Here is an 18,941-nt window from a genome sequence, read left to right as displayed (position 1 = left end):
TCAAAGGGAACGGGGAATGACTAGAGCGAGTGACTTTAGATACAGCCTTGTTTTTTGTGCTTTCATACCACAATGCAGAAACTAAAAGAGAGGAACTATTCACAGCTGCGGATCATTAGAACTAATTATGGCAAAAACACTTGGCTTCCATTCTGACGTTTAATTGACAGTGACACCCAAAGTCAAAGCAGTTTGATTGATGGTTTTCTGGGTATGTAATGCATTAATTTTTGTTTATACAAAGCAAGAAAGTGAACCCCCCCCCCCCCCCCCCATATATTATGACAGTTACAATATACCACATACTGTATATACAATCTGATGCCAAACCTATTGTGCAAACCAAATGAATCAATCACTGATATGGTAATTTCAATTCATGTCAAAAGGCTGTTTTTGTTATTGCAACTAATATATTCTACTCTCTCATAAATGTCTACCCTTGTTCTTCAATGGTCAGTGAATAAAGCAGGTGTCAGAGGTTTGCACTGGGCTTACAGGAGCTCGGCAGTCAGCAAGCTCACATTACTTTATGCTAATATCCCCCAGCTGCAACCTGCACCACCCTTCTGCTTCCCCGCCTGGCTCTACGTCTCTAACACACACATACTAGCACAGTCACAAAACACACATTCACACAAGCCCCCGGGACAGTCACAGGAGGGCAGTGAAAAGGAAGCCGAGATGATTAATTAACTCTGCCCTCATTTTGATACTGCCTTATTGGCTTTCAACAGATGAAATTCAGCTTCAGAGATTTGCATAGATTATCCTCCCATCACCAGCACCACAACAGCTACCATGCAAAACAGGCATGCGAGCACACTTCCGAAATATTGAGGTCATGTTGTTACTCAGGCTATGGTGAATGTGCAGCATTGGTTTCTGGGCAGGTTGTGTTGCTCAGCAGAGAGTGAGGTGTTGGTTTAGCTGAATGTTGGTTTTCCACTAATGAAAAAGAAGCCTCTCTTACAGGAAAGTAGCTACAAATCCTGCTGACAGATTCTGACAGATATTGACCTAAGAAAGACTGTGGTTATAAGTGCTGAGCTTGATTTAGTGACATGCAGGTGAATGATCTGGTTTGACTGTGTTGCTCAATATTCACCACTTTCCAACAACTACACATAAATCTGCTGCAAACTGCCAGATTATGGTTGTCTCTGGGATCAGTTTGCACACACCATCAACATAAAATATTAAAGAAAACCTCATTATCTTTCATTTGGAAATTGGGAAATCAGTATTAGGTACTAAAAAGTAATTTGCTTGAGTTCCTGAATCAATCATTTTACAAATATGTCATTCTGAAGTTGTGAAATTCAGATTTTTCTATTACTAAAAGTAGATTCTTACAATTTGGCAGCATATTTTACAGTTTTGCTCAAAAGTTACGACTTGCCTGTGGATACAAATACACTGATCGTTGCTTGTTCATGTGTGCACAAATGTCTTTAATACAGCATTGATATGTATGCATCTGTGTGTATGTGTTCACACTGAACACCAGGTGCTTCGGCTGGTTGTGTCCCTGCAGTGGCCCAGCCCTGACCGACCGTCCTCTGCTCCCCTGAGCTTTTCTATTGACGACAGCCACTAAGTACAGACAGCTCTGCTGCTTTAAAAGGGTCTGTCAGCTTCCAGCAACAGAGCTAGACAATACAACAGTGCTCCTGTATATTCACTATACACTGGGGAAAAGCCTGCAGCACAGCTGTCTTTCTTTCTTTCTTTTTTTTTTGAACACTTGTTCATCTGTTTGCCATCTCTTCTACTTTTCTCAGTTCTGTTCAGTTACTCTGCCCTTCCTTCACATTGTGTGCACATTTGTAGTCACTGTGTGCATGTTTCATCATCTTCTCCCTCATTAACAAAAGATCACCTGCTTGGTTGTGTGGTGTGTCGCAGGTTGGGCGCCCCGAGGGAAAGCCTGCAGCCTCGTGGAGGTTTGTAATGACTGTGTCATGATGGGCTCCTATTATCTCCCAGAACACGCTATTGGGGCAATTTTAACCACTTGATGTGAGTTGTGGTTGATTAAACTATTTTCACAACTTGAACTTGTGTGTTGCAGAAATTCAGTGTGTTTTGGAAAGTGGTGTTCAAGTCTAGTCTCTGTTCTGATAACAACAGGCTTTCTGGTCTGCATTGCTCATCGTGAGAAAACAGTTTTAATTTTCCCTGACAAGTTGGCCAGAAAATGGCCAGTGGTTATTTTCATAGTATGAGCCATTCCCTGAAATGTTTCTCCACAGTATCATGTGCTGGAACCCGCTCATAAGCAAACACAGCAACAGAGCAGTTGTAAGACAAGCTCAGAGGTCTGCCTTGCCTCAAACTGCTGCAGAGCGTTGCATTATAATAAGGTGTTGTTTGCAGGGAACCTGATTTTATCTGACGTGGCTAATGCGCTCTGTCAGAAGTGTTTGCGGCTGATGCTAGCCTTGTCTCTATTCTGCGAAAAGTAGGCAAGAGGGAGTGGAGTACAGTCCAGTTCACCACATCTGCCTGCTGACTACACTCACACCACAAACTCACAGTCTGGAGGTAGTGACCTTCACACCAGGTACTGCCAGGGCCAATAGGTAGACTGTGGATCTCTTCCCTGCCTGCTAATGTGATAGTGGCCACAGCATTTTGTAATTACGCTGCAGGTTAGAAATCAGGCCTGGTTGGTTTTTAAAGCAATTTGCAATTCCACATGGCATTCAGCTGTGTTGTCTTAGATCTTTAAAGTGCTCATCATACTGTGCTGATTAATGCAAGAGAAATTTAGCATTTTTCAGTAAAGTGAAATTCAAAGTTCATATCAGTCATCAGACAAGCTGTTTGTAAGATGCAAGAGAAGAATCAATAGCATGTGTGTAGTAACATTTGTCTGTGAGTGATCTGGGTAGCTGGAGCCATTCACATTATTGGGTCTAAGTCATTTTCTAAAGAGACACTATGATCTTTATGCCTTTCATGAGTCCATAACTCAACTTTATGGTGATGTGCTTGTGGTGCTCAATGATTTTCCAGGATCCTTTCTTGGAAGCCTGACATCAGAGCAGTGATTGGGGTTTTATGAGGCGGACTGAGCCTCAGGTGAGCAGGATTGAATGAGGGATGCTTTGCAGAGGACCGTTTGATCCTCAGGGCTGAGGTCTGTGGTGTCACTGGTCAATGATTGCTTTTGTGTGTGGTCACAGTGGTCACTGAAGTGGCCATTGTGGCAGCCAGCGGGCTATCGAGCCACGACCCAGCATCCATCTGGCACAACAGCTGGAGGAGCCAACAGATTTCCATACAGGAAATAATTTGGAGCAAACACAATTCCTATAATTATTTTATTACAGGAATTAGCATCATTTTGCAGGAAATATCTCAACAAAACAGTCTTTATTTACTCTTTGTTGAATATTGTAATACATCCCCACCATCCTCTGTCTCCTGTCTGAGCCCAGGCATTAAGGAGGGAGTTATGAAATTTAAATTGAACCAGATTAATTGCAAATGCAATATTAAACCTTTCTTCCAAGACCCACTTCACCCTACTGCTTGCATGGCTTAACTTCAACATAGGGTCGGTGTACAATGGGAACCTTTTAAGCACTGAATGCTTTTAGGATAGGTTTCACTGTAAACAGATTTCCTTTGCAGAAAATACTCTGAGAGAATGCTGAAATGAGGCAATGGTGAAAGGTCTTCATTTTCTCATCAGGTTTCCATTCAGCCCGAGTTACACAGCTGCACAAACAGTGTGATCAGGCATCAACTTCTGACATGCAACACCCCAATATAGAAAACAGCAATTTGTTGCTTCAGAATCCACGGTGAAAGACAGATGTATGTTGGAGATAATTGGATAATTTTATACTTAATTTCAGTGCTGATTTGGCCAGGATTGCAACTAACTCTTATTATTGCTCGATTACTACTATTATCTTTCCCCTTTTTCTTTGTGCTAAGCTAAGTTACCTGGCTGCTGGTGGTAGCTTCATATTTAGCAGACGACTGTCTGACTTATGGCAAGAAAATGAGCGTATTACTCAAAATGTCAGACTTTTGCTTTAAACCTGCTGCTACTGTCTGACCAACAGCCCAGACAAAAGGATTTAATTTACAGTCTACTAACATAAAAATGAGAAAAGCAACATATTGTCACAATTGAGAAGCTTTAAACAGTGAATATATATTATTTCTCTGTGTTAAAAGACTTCAATCATTGATACCAGTGGACTGACTGTTTTTAAAGAATTAGGTTGCTTTCTGGCAGAGAGGTAGATCAGCAGATAGAGGTTAAGGTTAATTATCATTCAGACATCTTAGCTTATTACCAAGACTGGAGAAGACTGGGGGAAACAGCTTGACTCCTTTTAGCAGTACCAAAATCCAAATGGCAGCAATTTTTGATTTGATTCTGTCCTTCGTCTGTCTTCTGTCTGACTAAATGACTAATTCTCAGTTCCTGAATCTGCACATTCAAATGACCCTCATAGAAATTGGAAACAAACAAAACTGGAGGTTTCCTCCTCTAATGTCTTATACTCTCAGGCTGTTATAAGGTAATTCATGAAATATAGTTGATATGTCATATTTATTAGCCTGCCATGGAGTGAATATCATGTATGTTCACCTCCATAAATAATAGAAACAACATGGTCAGTCCAGCTTCTGACCTACAAGGGGAACAATGCAGAGCACTGTAGCATGTCCCCCTATAGTGCCATGGTAAACAGTTCATGCTGAAGATAATGTGTTCAGGGGTAGAGGGCATATGATGGGTGAGCTATTGTAACCCTTTAGAATAAAACTGCTACCTCACTTCAATCAGCCTATTGAAGGTCTTTGGTTGAGAAATGGCTTCCAGAGGGTTCAGAGAATGCAGCAGCGTTGGCTGAAAGGGGGGCTGCCCCAGATAAAGAGGGTGAGCTGAGTAAACAAATAATAATGATAGAACAGTGTTGTTATTGTAAGAGCACATAGCTGCACTAAGCAAAGGAAGTTCAGGTCCTTGCACTGCAACATTTTCCCACAGTAGCCGAACTATCGCATTCTGATCCTTAAATATCTCAAAGTGCTGAAATGTCTCAGGATGTGACACTTAGAAAGTGACAACAAATAATATTTGAATTCAAGTTCCTGTTTGGAGGGTCAGTTATGATAGTGATGAATTTAATTTCTCTATCAGATGGACCTCTGACACTGCCCTTAGAAGTCCTTTACATAGGGAAATGTAATGTGTTTCGAGAGAGTACAAGAAAGTATTCAAGTCCACTGATGTCACCCCGTCTCAGAGGCTTAATGAGAAACAGTGCTGATGTCAAATTCTTCCCCAGCTCCCATCTGGAAGAGATAAAACAAATATGGCTGCTAAAAATAAGACTCCACTTGAGATGATAACAAGGATTTAGTGCCATTAACTGTGTAAATACAGTGTGTGGTTGGCCCCAGTTTCATATTAAAATTCCTTTCCAACCTGGATGAGCTCTGACTGTAAAAAAACCCTGCAATGGGCTGCAGTAATGCCTCTCAAAAGTCGATAACGGTCGATTTAAATATTTTATGCTGTTGAATTATTGGACTCTCAGTCCTATTTCAGATCACTTGACGAAACGCAGTTAGCTGCTGCACTAAGAAGCCTTTGTTCACATTAACTCATGAAATGGATGCAGCCAGAGTAGAGAGCAGATGATATCTTCAAAGCAAAATCACTGCCCTGACATGGACTCTAAAATGTAGGAATGACAAACCTTTGTTTGAGCTTTGTTGACCGCCTGCCATACGGGCCTGTTTTACAAGCATTGCTCACATTTATGCTTCACACTGATTGTTGCTCACTAGCAGACACTTGGTGAAGTGTGGAATATGGTGAAGGTTGGTGAAATGGGCCCCAGGTTTGCATCTGAACACAGTTTCTTGAAAACTGGTTTGTCAAAAAATGAAACTGCACTTGTTACCTTTGTGTTTTGGTGGCACAGTAAGTGTGAGTGGTGTAAAAATACTGGTGTCTGTTCAGTTTAAAGGCGTGTAGAATGAGGGTAATGATGAATTTAATTAGTTTTAAAGCCTCACTAAACAGAGATTAATTATATTGATGATTAGTCACATTAGAAAGGATAATGTAAAATAGTTGAATTAGACAAACATCCAGATTTAACACCTTATTCTGCTGCTCTGCAAAGCTTCACAGTACCTTTTATCTAACTTTGTGTTGGTTGTGTTTGTGTTTTGCTTGGCTTTTCTACTATTCGCTCTCAGCCCAGCAGGAGACCGAAGCTCTGTACATGGCTATATAGCACTAAAGAAAAGCATTAAAAAAATATATTTTTGTAGATTAACCTTTCAAGAAAATCTACAGCACCTTTCAAATGTTCACTGTGTTGTTTCTGTCAGAAGGTGCAATATAAGCCTTGATGAACATGCACATTGAATTGTCTAACATGTATTATTCTGATTTATACCAATGCCTGGGGGCCAGGGGTTACCTAGATTTGCACCCCCCACGTCAGAGCTGCTGCAGTCTTCTATTGTTGGCTATGAGGCACCACAGTTGGTTGACTGTGTTGGTCAGGGGCACTAATCTGTTTAGGGAAATGTGTGCGTCACTCATTTACTCTCCCCACGCACATTTTTCTGGTACTGTGATTTGGCCACAAGCCTGTTTTGATAACCCTGTGGCTCCTGCCAGCCCGACAGACCATCTGGAAAGATGCACAGAGCAAAAACACGATGATCATGCCTTCTGCATGGGCACAGAAATAATTCATGATCATGGGAATACTCAGGGCACTGACTTCTGCAGTAGAGGTCAAAAGTCACCACAACCCATCTCTTTTCACATTTCTCATTATTTTACTTCAACTACTCCTTCCTTCCCCTTTCAAAAATAAATCATCTCACTGTATCTTGATCCGCTTTCCGTCACTGTCACATTAAATAAGAAATGTGGATGTGATAAGCATGAGTGGCACAGGTGGGCTTGGGGATGACAGGAGCACAAGCAAACAGCGTCCTCTTGTCACATTACCATTTCTCTGGTTATGGTTCCTTGCATGCCTGTAGGGGCAAACTCTATTCCCCATTCCGAGGCAGAAAGACGGAGAGCAACGCAAATCAGAAGCTGACATTAATGCTTTCTCTAGCAGGAATGCAATGCTTTGGCTGCTTGCTTGCCTCGACATCTGCCCACCACCTGGGTCAGCCGACTCGGCGCACAGACAGGCCCCGTCAATAAATCAGCCTCTGGATTAAACAGAGGAGAAGCTGTGATAAAGCTGCACTAAAGTTAATGCACGTGAAATGTCAGGAAATCTGACAGTATCCCTTGCAAGAAATATCTCTGTGAAAACATACGCTAAGGTCATGAGATTGTTGCTGAAAAGACTTGTTTTGTTTGTAGTTTTTCATTTGTTACCTTTTTGCTTAGCCTCTGTTACTGAGCTTTAGCAGAGCAGGTAGATGTTGTTGGTGTGTTTGTTCAGTTTGCCTCTTCAGATTCCTACATGAACGTCTACAGTATCTGAGTTATACCTCTGGGCCTGTTCACCATTGACGAGCCAGAAACAGTGAGCTGGAAAAATAATTACAAAAGTATAGTGTAGATGAAGCAAAGGGTCCACACAATGGCACAGAGAATACAGTCAAACTCTATTGAGAAGAGGGTGAGAAATGCTGAGGGGGCGAGCTGTGAAGTGTGGATACTGTTAAATAGATCCTCTTTAAAGCTTCTACTCAATCTATAATGTGCCTAATTTCCCGTGAAGGAACAGTCACTGCTACTCGATTAACCCTCTCCTGTCTCATGAATGCCTCAGCTACAGTGTGGCTCGGGTTAGGTGTGGCGCCTGTCTGTCAAAGCCTGGATAAACAGAAGCCCAACTTCCTCTGCGAACCAACCAACATCTGTTTAGCATCAGCCCTGTGCTCTGATCTGCCCCTTCCCGTCACTTTCCAAAAGCTTTCTCTCATTCTCTCGTGCTCTTTGTCTGTTTTCAAAGTGCTTTCGCTTTCCCATTTAGTTCAGGGCTTAGTAATGTTTGGATGAAATCACTGACATCATTGACAGCATGTTACAGATACTATTGTTGTGGAATAATTAATGCTGTCATTTAATACCCTCGTGTATGTATACCATCCTACTTATTGGCCAGTTAAAGGGGGATGTTTCTCTCAGCACTGGATTAGAAAACAAAGATTTCAGAGCTTGAATAAATAAGTTTCAATAATCCAGCAGGTCTTGCCATGCATTACATTACATGGCTCTCTTCCCTTAGGAACCAAAATACACTCAAATTTAGTTTGACACAAAATCAGCCATACAACTATGGTGTTTTGAATTCCAGTGGATTTTTTTTTTTCCATTTTTAAAAATTCTCATTAGATGCAGGATAAACAAAGTGTTTTGAAATCAGCTACAGTTTTTCTGTGATTGACATCATTGTAATAACATGCATTATGGGAGTTGTCTTCACAATGTCAACAGTGTAAAAATGTTGACATCTATGAGCACGACATTTGTTTTTTTTTTTACAAGCTTTTTTTTTTATTCTGTCATCACTGTCTGAGGATTTATGTTCTTTCCAGTTTTTGATGTTGTTCTCTCTGTTGCTTCTGTCATTCTAACCTCTCTGATCCTCTCTGTCTCTGCCATTCTCTCTGTCCTACAGTAGACTCCCTGTTTTCTCTTTCTGCTCCTCTGGGTTGCCACATCCAGGTTTCCTTTTCATTTCTGTCATCACGACGCTCCCCCCTGCTCCAGGTACACCTGGCTGAATATTGGCCCCCAGATGATAATAAAACCCAGCAGCCCCCAGGCTTGTAAAATCTGGGCACAGGCTCGCCACAGACTATTGCTCCCTGTTTCCTAGATTCCCTTCCTGTTTGGAAACATCAGCACCAGCATGGACACACTGTGTGTTTGTTTTTGTTCCTAAAAGCTGAATTCCTTCACTGCTCCTCCCTGTTGTGGGGTTTTTCTCATCTATATCTAAAACTGAGAGCAAAAGAGAAAAGGAAAATACACAGAAATGGATCTACAATAAGTGTTTATGAAAAATATTAATACAGAAAAAACGTAATTATCTAATGATTAGAACTAACTCAATCACAAAATTATGGTCATAAATAAAATCCCAATCCGGGTTTATGACTCAGCCAAACCAACATCTATAACAGTAGAGGTTTTAGACTGAAATCACTTTATTTCAGGAGAATCGTTACTATCAATATATTTACCAAATTTGCACAGTGTTGGAATATTCATCCTTGTATCCAGTTTATATGAATGAAACCCACCACACACCAGTCATGTGCAGTGCAGGTAACTTTTATGATGCCCCTGATATTACCAAGCACTTACACTCCGTTTTTTCTCTATATTTTGGTAGATGTTACCATGGCCAAGATATATTAGACAACTATCTGCAAATTAGAGACAAAATGAAATACATATAAAAAAATACATTACAGCTTATTGATGCTTACTTCTGTTTATTGTGTAAATTTTTCTCGACCTTTATTTTGACACGTAAGCTTCTGCCACCTAAATTTGCCTGCTCGGAGCAATAAAAAACATGACTTGGCTTGATTCAAAGATTTAGTAATAGCACAAAACTCGAAAAATGCACATGCATGCACATACTTGCACAGGCCTCTGATGCCTTCATCCGCTCCTCCACACTCGTAGCTCTGTGGAAGTGATCGAATAGCGATGTCAGGTCCGATGTGTTTCAGTCCTTACCTACTTTTTCAACTCTCCCCTGAGATTTGTGCCATGAACAGCTTTGCCACTGTTCCCAACATGCATGAATGGCCCACTCTGTCAAACCCTAAGAGCAGAGGAGGAGCCCAGACAGACGGGGCGCTATTTGAGTGTTAGATGTATCTAAATGTTTGGAAAGATAATCTGCGGGAATTTGGATTCCTGGCAGTGGTGAGGTGTTGATGTTTGGGCTGGGCCGGGCCGTAGGTGCTGCTGGAGGAAGAACATCAGATAACCCAAACTCCTGAAACTCACCCGAGATGATGAACAGGCTCCCTTTTGTATCTCAAGTAATCCATATTCCCTGACACTCCCCCATTTAGGGCAGGTAGGCAGATGAAGAATATCCTGCTCACTGAAGGCATTTGTTACACAAATGTCCTCAGCTCAATACGGCTACTGTTCAAGGCTCCACAGCTTTACAGTCATTGAGGTTCTTGGTACAGTTAAACAGTATAGTGCTCAGCTCAACATCATTTGTTGAGAGAATGCTCATTAATTGTGTGGTAGTAAAAGCTTGTTTGATTCTTTTTTCTATATAAACATTATATGTTAATTGATGAGGGATAATGGAGATGATGCTTCTGTCAAACTCTGGACTACATTTACTGTGAAACATTGTCCATCCATCCATTATCTATAATAATAATAATAATAATACATTTTATTTCAAGGTGCCTTTCAAAGTCTCAAGGTCACCTTACAGAGAGAAAAAGGAAGCATACAGCATGAAATACATAGTGTGCATTAGAGTGCATTAAAACAACGGTAACAGCAATACATAAACAGAGGGCCAAAATGTAAAGGCAAAAGTGTAGAGTATCTAAGAAGTGGGCAATCTACAGTAAAAGTAAATTGAAACACAGAAACCCAGATGACAGAACAACAAATACGAAACAATATGAAACAGGTGGAGGGTGGTAGAACATCACGGGCTGCTTTTGAGAAGTTGAGAGAGTTAGGTGGAAAACGTTATACGGAACAGATACGTTTTGAGTGATGATTTAAAAGTTGATAAGTCCGGAGACGACCAGATGCGATGAGGGAGAATGTTCCAAAGGTGGGGCGCAGTGTGGCCGGAGGATCTAGCGCCCAAGGTGGCCAGGCGTGCCGTAGGGGTGCAGAGGAGAGTGGAACTGGAGGAGCGGAGAGTATGAGGCGGAGAAGAGATATGAAGTAGATCAGTGATGTATGGTGGGGCGATAGAGTGGAGGGCTTTGTAGGTGAGAAGGAGGATTTTATAGTTTATACGGAAGGACACAGGGAGCCAGTGAAGCTGTTTAAGGACAGGGGTGATATGATGTGAGGATGGAGTTCTGGTGATGATTCGGGCAGCAGAGTTCTGGACAAGTTGGAGTTTGTGAAGTGCTATCGGTGGTGAGTGAAGAACGGATGCGGTTTATGTTACGAATATTGGGAGTAGGCCGACCGGGTAGTGGTATTGATATGCTGAGTGAAGTAGAGAGTACCGTCTAGGATGACAACCAGGCTCTTAACTTGGGGGGAGGGGAGGACAGTATTGTTGTCAATTTGAATGGAGAAGGTGCTGGTTTTAGAAAGGGTGGATCTGGTGCCCACGAGGAGAATTTCAGTTTTATTGGGGTTGAGTTTCAAGTTATCGGGTGAACCAGGATTTGATATTTTGTAAGCAGGTAAGGAGGGAGGGAGGGGGGAGGGTGGAAGATGGAGCAGCAGAGAGGTAGAGCGGGGTGTCGTCTGCATAACAATGGAAATTGATGTTATGTTGCCTAAAGATATTACTGAGAGGAAGGAGATAAATAATAAAGAGGGGGGGACCCAGGACAGAACCCTGAGGCACGCCACAACTGACAGTAGAGGGCTGGGAGTGGAAGTTCTGGAGATAGACGGACTGGGTGCAGTCAGAGAGGTAGGAGGTGAACCATGCGAGGACCGAGCTGGCTATGCCGATGGAAGCAAGGCGATGGAGGAGAATATTGTGCGAGATGGTGTCAAAAGCTGCAGTGGTGATCTGCTGGAGCAAAACCCAGCTCTCTTTGGGTGAAAGGCAGGGGTACACCCTGGACAGGTCACCAGTCCATCACAGGGCCACATAGAGACAAACAACCTCACACACTCACACTCACTCCTATGGGCAATTTAGAGTCACCAATCAACCTGACATACATGTTTTTGGACTGTGGGAGGAAACCAGAGTACCTGGAGAAAACCCACGCAAGCACAGGGAGAACATGCAAACTCCACACAGAAAGGCTGGGTTGCAAACCCATGACCTTCTTGCTGTGAGGCAACAGTGCTAACCACTCAGCCACCATGCTGCGCTGAAACATTGTGGTTATGGCAAATATAGAATTGTGATTAGGGTTAGATGAATAAAACAGCTAGTGGATGACCCTTTCTTCCATCATTCAGTGCATTCACATGTAGCAGTTACCCCTCTGTGAGCTTACTTTTATTGCTGAAGGTAGTGTCTGCCATTTTGGATTTTAACTGCCTTCATATACACAAAGACATCTCAGGAAACCTTGACATTAAACGCACTGACCTGTATCAATCATAACTGTTAAAAAGTGCATCTTTAACACAAGACATTGTCACTTTCTGATTTCTTTTGTCAGCTGATGACTTGTGTTGTCAAATACACTTGCAGACTACTTTCCGCAGTAATAGGGAACATGGTATTAAAGCATAGACACATTTCTCAGGGAAACCTTTCTCATGCAGAGATAGATAGTTAGCATGGGTTGTGATAGTGTCAAAGGAATGAAGAGCAGCTTCAATGTTTTGACAGTACAGTTGCAGAGTATAGGTCATGCCTTGTCTCTGCTTATTCCACATCTAAATCTTTATTCTGTCTTCTGAAGAAACAGTAATTTCCTTTATGAATTCATCAAATGACTGTGGCACAGGAAACAGTTGCCCTTTCTTATGTGACAATTGATCTCAGTAGCTTTTCCCAAGTGAAAAATAACACGTATTAACCTGCTTAGCTGCCCTTTCCACTGATAAAAGGCAGCGCTATCGGCTGAACGATCAGGGTCTGAGGATATGAGAGGCCGATGGCTGAGCTGATATTATGACACCAGGTCATTGTGATGTGAGTAACGACCTCTAAGTGAAGGATTATTAGTACAGAGCCTCAAAACATGCTGATAAGACTAATTCGTTTAACCAAAGCTGACACGCAGAGAACAGATACAAGCAGAGTCAGGTTTCTAGAAATTTGCACAGACAGACAGTCCTACTGATTTGTTCTTTACCTCTCTATGATAGGATCATAGTTATTATTGGCATACAGGAATACACTTTCACTGATGCTGATTAAATTTGCTATGTTTACATCTTCCATAATAGTGTACACAAACTTTGCAGTATCGGATGGCAGACGTGTTCGGCAGCAAATCCAGCTGTATTTTGGCAGGAGGCCAATGCTAACAGTGGTATCAGATGTGGTATATCTCCTACACCTTGAATAGCCACTGTCATAACTCATTCTCAAGTGAGCCATAAAAATGCAGAAAGAAATCCTCTATTCGTTTGGCATAACCTTTGCCTGCATTATCCCATGGGCGAGCTCTACTTTCATGAAACCTGCAGCTATTTATGCAGGGATAGAGAGGGTAGAGGTTGTGACCTTCTGATTGGCAGGGTTTTATGCCCAGAGCGCTTTGCAGGGACGGCAGCTCTCTACAAGGTGTCTTATCTTTGAGCCTCTGGCCACCAGACACATCAAGGAGGTGCAGGGAGCTCATCAGCAGGCAAGGACTTCAAGAAATGCATGCTGACCTCAACGACAGCTAGGTCAGAGTTTTATTTAGCTTATGGTTTATTTAGTTTTTCCAGTCTGCCCGAAAGAAGCTCATATAAGAACCAGACACATGTCTATGATGTGAGTCCATCCCTCTAAATCATCAAGAATGTGTGAAAGAGCAGGGTGCGCTACTGAGGCTCACATGAATAACACATCTGATGTTTTATTACGGAACAATCTGGACCGTTAATCTTCGCTGGATAGTGTCCCTCTGTGTGACTGTTTGCATGTTCAATGTGGCTGTTCTCAGAATTGTGTTGTTTATCTCCTTGCTTCTCAGTACCAAAGCAATGGGGGGTGGCACTCGTATTTTAAAATTTCATAAAGGCACACAAGCAGCTGGGGGGACTGGACTCACGCAGTGCAGAAGTCAGGGGGGCCTTCTTATCAAACACTCGCACACACGAGTAAACATGGCTGGATAAACATTACTGAGGACCTGTGGTTGTAGAGCAGGAGCATCAGTAAACACATTACCTGCCAGATTGACCCTAGCTTAGACCCTGCTCAGATCACAACCGCAAAAATCAATATTTGGTCCAATACTTGCTTTTGATGAAATACCCAGATCTTTGTCTCCATAGAACAATGGGGTTTTTGGGTAACCTTGACTCACACTTAAAAAATTAGTTTCAATATTCAAGCATTAAAAGTATTTTACTCCAACACAACTGAAAATATTTCCTCTGGAGAATTATGCAGTTAAACAACCTGCAATTTTTGGATATCAAATCCACGGGAAAGTTTCAGGTATTTCAGGTTCTGGCATAAATATCAGGACATTTTAAGACACTGAATATTTGGAATCTGTAACCTTAATATAAAATAATAAAACTTCAACTTCAAAAAAACCTCCTTCTGATTTAGTGTACTTTGGGGGTGATTATGCTGTCCTTAAGAGCTTACACCTCTTAGGACGTTCAAACCACTCTAAGGAATTGTTTGGGCTGCAGCATCAAGAGCACTGATCCTGAGAAATATGCCTCCGATAAAGTCTCAGGTCAGTAAATTCACTTTTTTTTTTTCCAGTCTACACGTGAATACCTGGGCCTCGTGGGAACTGTGCAGCTTTCACTCATGCTGTAAAACCGTCAGAAAACATGCCTGGCTGAAGATATAAAACGCAGCATTACATACATGAGTCATGCTTTAAATCTCTGCCTTAAATACCCTCCCTTTTCACATGACAACAAGCATGCCACATTCTATACATTCCTTCATGTGTGCCAAGGATTATTTCAGTGCCCTGTCATTAGGAAAGGTCTGTGTGATGACAACACAGACTTAGGCAGCTTTACTTCATGTTTGATGTGGCCTGTAAATATTTCTCGACATGGGAGTTTCACGAAGAAAGTTACCTTTTGTGCAGCAGTTGTAATCATTATGGGATCATGTTGCTAACAGTCTTTCTGAGACAGACGTTTTACACCAGGTAGTTTTTTTTTTATCTGCTTGAGAAATCACATACCGGTTATTTGTATTGAATAGTGCAAAAGGCCTTGCAGCTGCTACTGAGCAGCACATCTTCTGCAAAAGATGCTTCAGAGCTACCAGCTTCGGCCCATCCAGCCACCCAGGACAAATTTAAAACAGCAGCATGAACGTGAATATTTGCCATGGTTTTCACTATTGATTAACTGCTGTTGTGGCCAACAGTAAATTTAACTTTGGGAACTTAGCTGAGTGCTAATGGCCTTTCGGTTTGGCTGTAAGTGGCATTCTGGCTGCGTGCTGTGCCACTTTGAGACTAGCAGATGGCTTTGGGGCACTGCTGGTAGACAGTGTAATTGGTTTCTTTCCAAACATGAAAGACTTGTCGCACTGATTAGGTCAAAATTAATAACAATGAAGAACAGGAGTTGATGTTATTTTGTTGTCATTTTTGTGGAAAACAGTATAAAACGGACAGGATTTGAAAAATGTGACACCACGATCACATCTGATCGATCTGTTTTCATACTTTGTTCCTGGCCCGATTTGCGTAATGGTCACCCAGTGAGTGCCCTTGACTGGTGACTCTGCAGGACGCCTGGACCTTTGCCATGTTATGCTGGCATCGGAGCAATCTAGTGATGATAGTTGTCTTTGAGTGGCAGTCTCAGACCCTCTCAAATTAAGTGTGATAAATGCTTTAGACGCAGCAGTCAGCGAGATGCTACACAGGAGGGGTGAGGAGACAAAACAACTGCACTAACTGTTTCTATTTACTGTTTTTAGATCAGCAGCTTGTGCTTCTCAGCATCTGACCTATTGCAAAACAACAGTAAGTGCAGTTGTATGGAGGCCAGAATCAGTTCCTGCATTATTGCATATAAATGTTATTGTTGGGCTGTTTTTTAGGGGTTAAGACATTGAGTGTGAACACACAAGGCTGGTGTCCCTGTTGAAGATTTAGCACTGTTTTTTTTTTTTGTGTGTGTGTTGCTGTTCCAGGTTGTGTTACTGTAGTGTAGTATAGTTCCCCAAAACTGTGTTGTTATGATATAATTTATTTTTGTAAGACAGTTTTCATATAGACCAAAGTCTTCTTCCATGGACATGCTTGTGCTTTATTTTTATCATACTATACCACAAGATACAAGGGTTCTACAGAAAGTAGAACACAGTGTTTGTTTTTTATTTTCTCTGGTTTCAAAAGTTCTATTCCAAAAGAATCAGCTTTTGTTTCACAGAAGTATTATTTTTGCCAGGGACTAATTAGAGAATTGAGATTACAGCAGCAGCAGCACAGAAAAATAGATGCTCAGGGACCAACAATACACACAGTACACAAAGAAAACAAAGTTTTTGTGGGGCTTATGGTCCAAACAAAACTAAATGGCTCACAGACGTTACTACCTTTTTTTTTCCTATAGAAGAGATTCCAGTCCTAGTGACCCCTTCATAGGAATCCCCATCATTACATTACATTCTGCAAGCACATGACCAGAGACTCTAGAAATCAATACAGAGCATCTGTCCCACTGAGATAACCCTTTACCCAGAAGATACATCATGAGCTGTCAAGCTACCATCTAATTAATTACTCTTAAACATAGATTGCACTAATCTGACAACATCGAGTCACAGCTGAGCTGCTGTGGACTGTAGGTAGACCTCGAATGTCTGAAAACCCAGATGGTTGATGTATGGTGCCTATGAGTCCTATTTCTTACAGTTGCTTCCCCCTCCTTTATGTAGTCAGACCACTAAGAGGCAAATCCTTAGGTCAAAGCCAAGAAATTCTGACATCTGTTTTTTTCATTCCCCTCTCAGCCTTAGCTCATTTTGTCCGTGCTGTAACTCAGTAGCGCACGTTTTGTGAGTGTGGGGCTATTCCCAGCTGACATTACACAGCTGGGCTCGCTTCTGGTCCAGCCGTTAGAAGTTACACAGAGGTGCTTCTGGAGTTACACGCAGAGAGAAGAGAGAGGGAAACAGAGACTAAACTGATTAATCACACCTTTTGAAAAGTACTTGTGCTCTGCTTTGCTGTTCTTCATTTCTTCACATTAACAAAGTGAAGGAAATCCACAGTCCACTCATGACTTGGACGCATTTGATCAGTGAGTGTTTACTATTTGGCTCAGTTGACAATGTTTGCGATGAAGATCTGGGTTGAAATCTGCTTGTGTTTTCAATTAACTTGTATGTAGAGTGAGTGTTTGCACACTGACGCCATTTTTTTTACTTCTGGCTTTTCTCATCTCTTCTTGGCAGGAATACATGGATGCCAACAAATGCATCGATGAGCTTCTCAAACAGCTGGAGGAGGAGCGCAGAAATGTCAGAAGGTAAGGGGTTCTCAAGACCTATGGGCAGATGTTTTATTGCCAAAGGATATTAACAGCTGCCTGCAATCCATTCCCAGCCAGAGGCAGCAGAACAATGTTGTTTGGTTTTGCGTGCGAGACAAGCTTTGTACGCCGTTCTTGAGAAATGCTTTTTGTGTTGGAAGCACACTAAAAAGTGGCAGACAAAGGGGAGACTCAGGGCTCAGTGTGGGGTTGACTGGGGCATTTCTCATGGAGGTCCTTTGGAGCGGATTTGCCCAGACAATAGGAATGAAGAGCTTATGGAGATGCCAATCTAATGGCCTTGTCCCCTCCATGCTCCTATCATCCTAGCCCTTCCAGTGAGGCACCGCCCTCATAGAAAGGAGAGATGATTTTTTAAACTTCACCCTCTTTTGTAGAGGCCTCTCTCCATGTCAATGGAGCTGTATTCCCCTGGCTCAAAGTAATTTTCCCCCTGAGTGAGCAAAGAGGGGTTGGGGGTTGGACACAAGGGGATAGGGGTCTCAGGGTGGGTGACTGGGGGATGGATGACCACTGACCATCGTCTTTACTGGGAGGCCAGGGCAGCCCCTTAATAAAGGAAGTGATGTGTAAAGGAATGACCCTCCTGTCTAAGTCATCCCCACCAATCTTTATAAGACGGGAGTCATCTCTGGTGACACCCAGAGTGACCTAACTCTTAGAGTGACCTAAATGTTTTGTTGCGTCTGACCACTGGTTGGGCCTGAGGACCAACTGGTTTCAAAGTCATGAACTTGCGTGTTAAACACAGAAATGGGTTTTGTAATTGCTTGGTGTATTTTTAACTTTTAAAATGATGATGCCAAAGGCCATTCTTTATGTAGCTTTAATTTTATTTATTTATTTCTTAGTAAAGGTGTATTCACGTAGAAGGTGAACACATCATTTCTGTAAACATGGTGAACATATTAAATATGGCGACTAAAGGGGAGAAGCTCAAGGTTTTTCCTTCTGAAGCACATTCTTCAGTCTGAGAACTGAAGAAGAGCCCAGGGTTGGTGTTTCAAAAATGTGTGTGGGAAGTGCTGCTTACTTTGAGATGCCCATTTCAAGAGAGTCTAATGCTTCCTTTTGTTGTAAACAGTAATGGCAGGTGCTACTGCAAGATGTTCTGCATAGTTGAGATGCAACCATATACATTTAGCATCATGCTCATCTTTAAAGCTCAGTTTTTAGAAACAAAGTATCACCAGGCAGAATTTGTTCTCATTTCTTTTTCATTGTCGTTAGATTCAGAGTGGTGACAGTGATGAATGACTTCACAAAGGCTTTTGTTCTGTTAAAACATAAACTGCTAGTCAAAAAACCGCCTCCTTCCCCTCATTAGACAGCATCTCACGAGGCTGTAGATGTGTCCCTCCAAGCCTCAGAATATGGGACCCATCAATCTGTCAAGGGGAGAAAGAGAAGCTCTTACATTCCTCTAGTTCTCTGCATCGCTACTTCATGACCCAGTGACCCAAAGCGTTCATGTCTCTCATTGTACCATATTATTGGTTAGTTTCACACCAGGGTGGACAGTTATGACTTCTTTTTAACCAGAATCTGTTTTTAGACATTGACGATGTTAATATATCAGATTGTGTCAAATTAACATGTAACATCATTT

The 18,941-nt window shown here is 42.0% G+C and overlaps 1 protein-coding gene across 4 annotated transcripts in view; it reads left to right on the top strand.

The window, feature by feature from the left end:
- The window catches only part of LOC113127360 (nck-associated protein 5-like), a 116,183-nt gene that overhangs the window by 21,158 nt on the left and 76,084 nt on the right, over window positions 1-18,941 (top strand). For all 4 annotated transcript variants that reach the window (XM_026301840.1, XM_026301839.1, XM_026301842.1 and 1 more), the window contains one exon: window positions 17,235-17,308. In XM_026301840.1, the coding sequence (XP_026157625.1) occupies window positions 17,235-17,308 (74 nt within the window). The remainder of the gene's footprint in view (window positions 1-17,234; window positions 17,309-18,941) is intronic.

Source organism: Mastacembelus armatus, chromosome 2, assembly GCF_900324485.2.
Source record: "Mastacembelus armatus chromosome 2, fMasArm1.2, whole genome shotgun sequence".
Classification (NCBI taxonomy): domain Eukaryota; kingdom Metazoa; phylum Chordata; class Actinopteri; order Synbranchiformes; family Mastacembelidae; genus Mastacembelus; species Mastacembelus armatus.
This window is presented reverse-complemented; position numbering and strand designations above follow the sequence as displayed.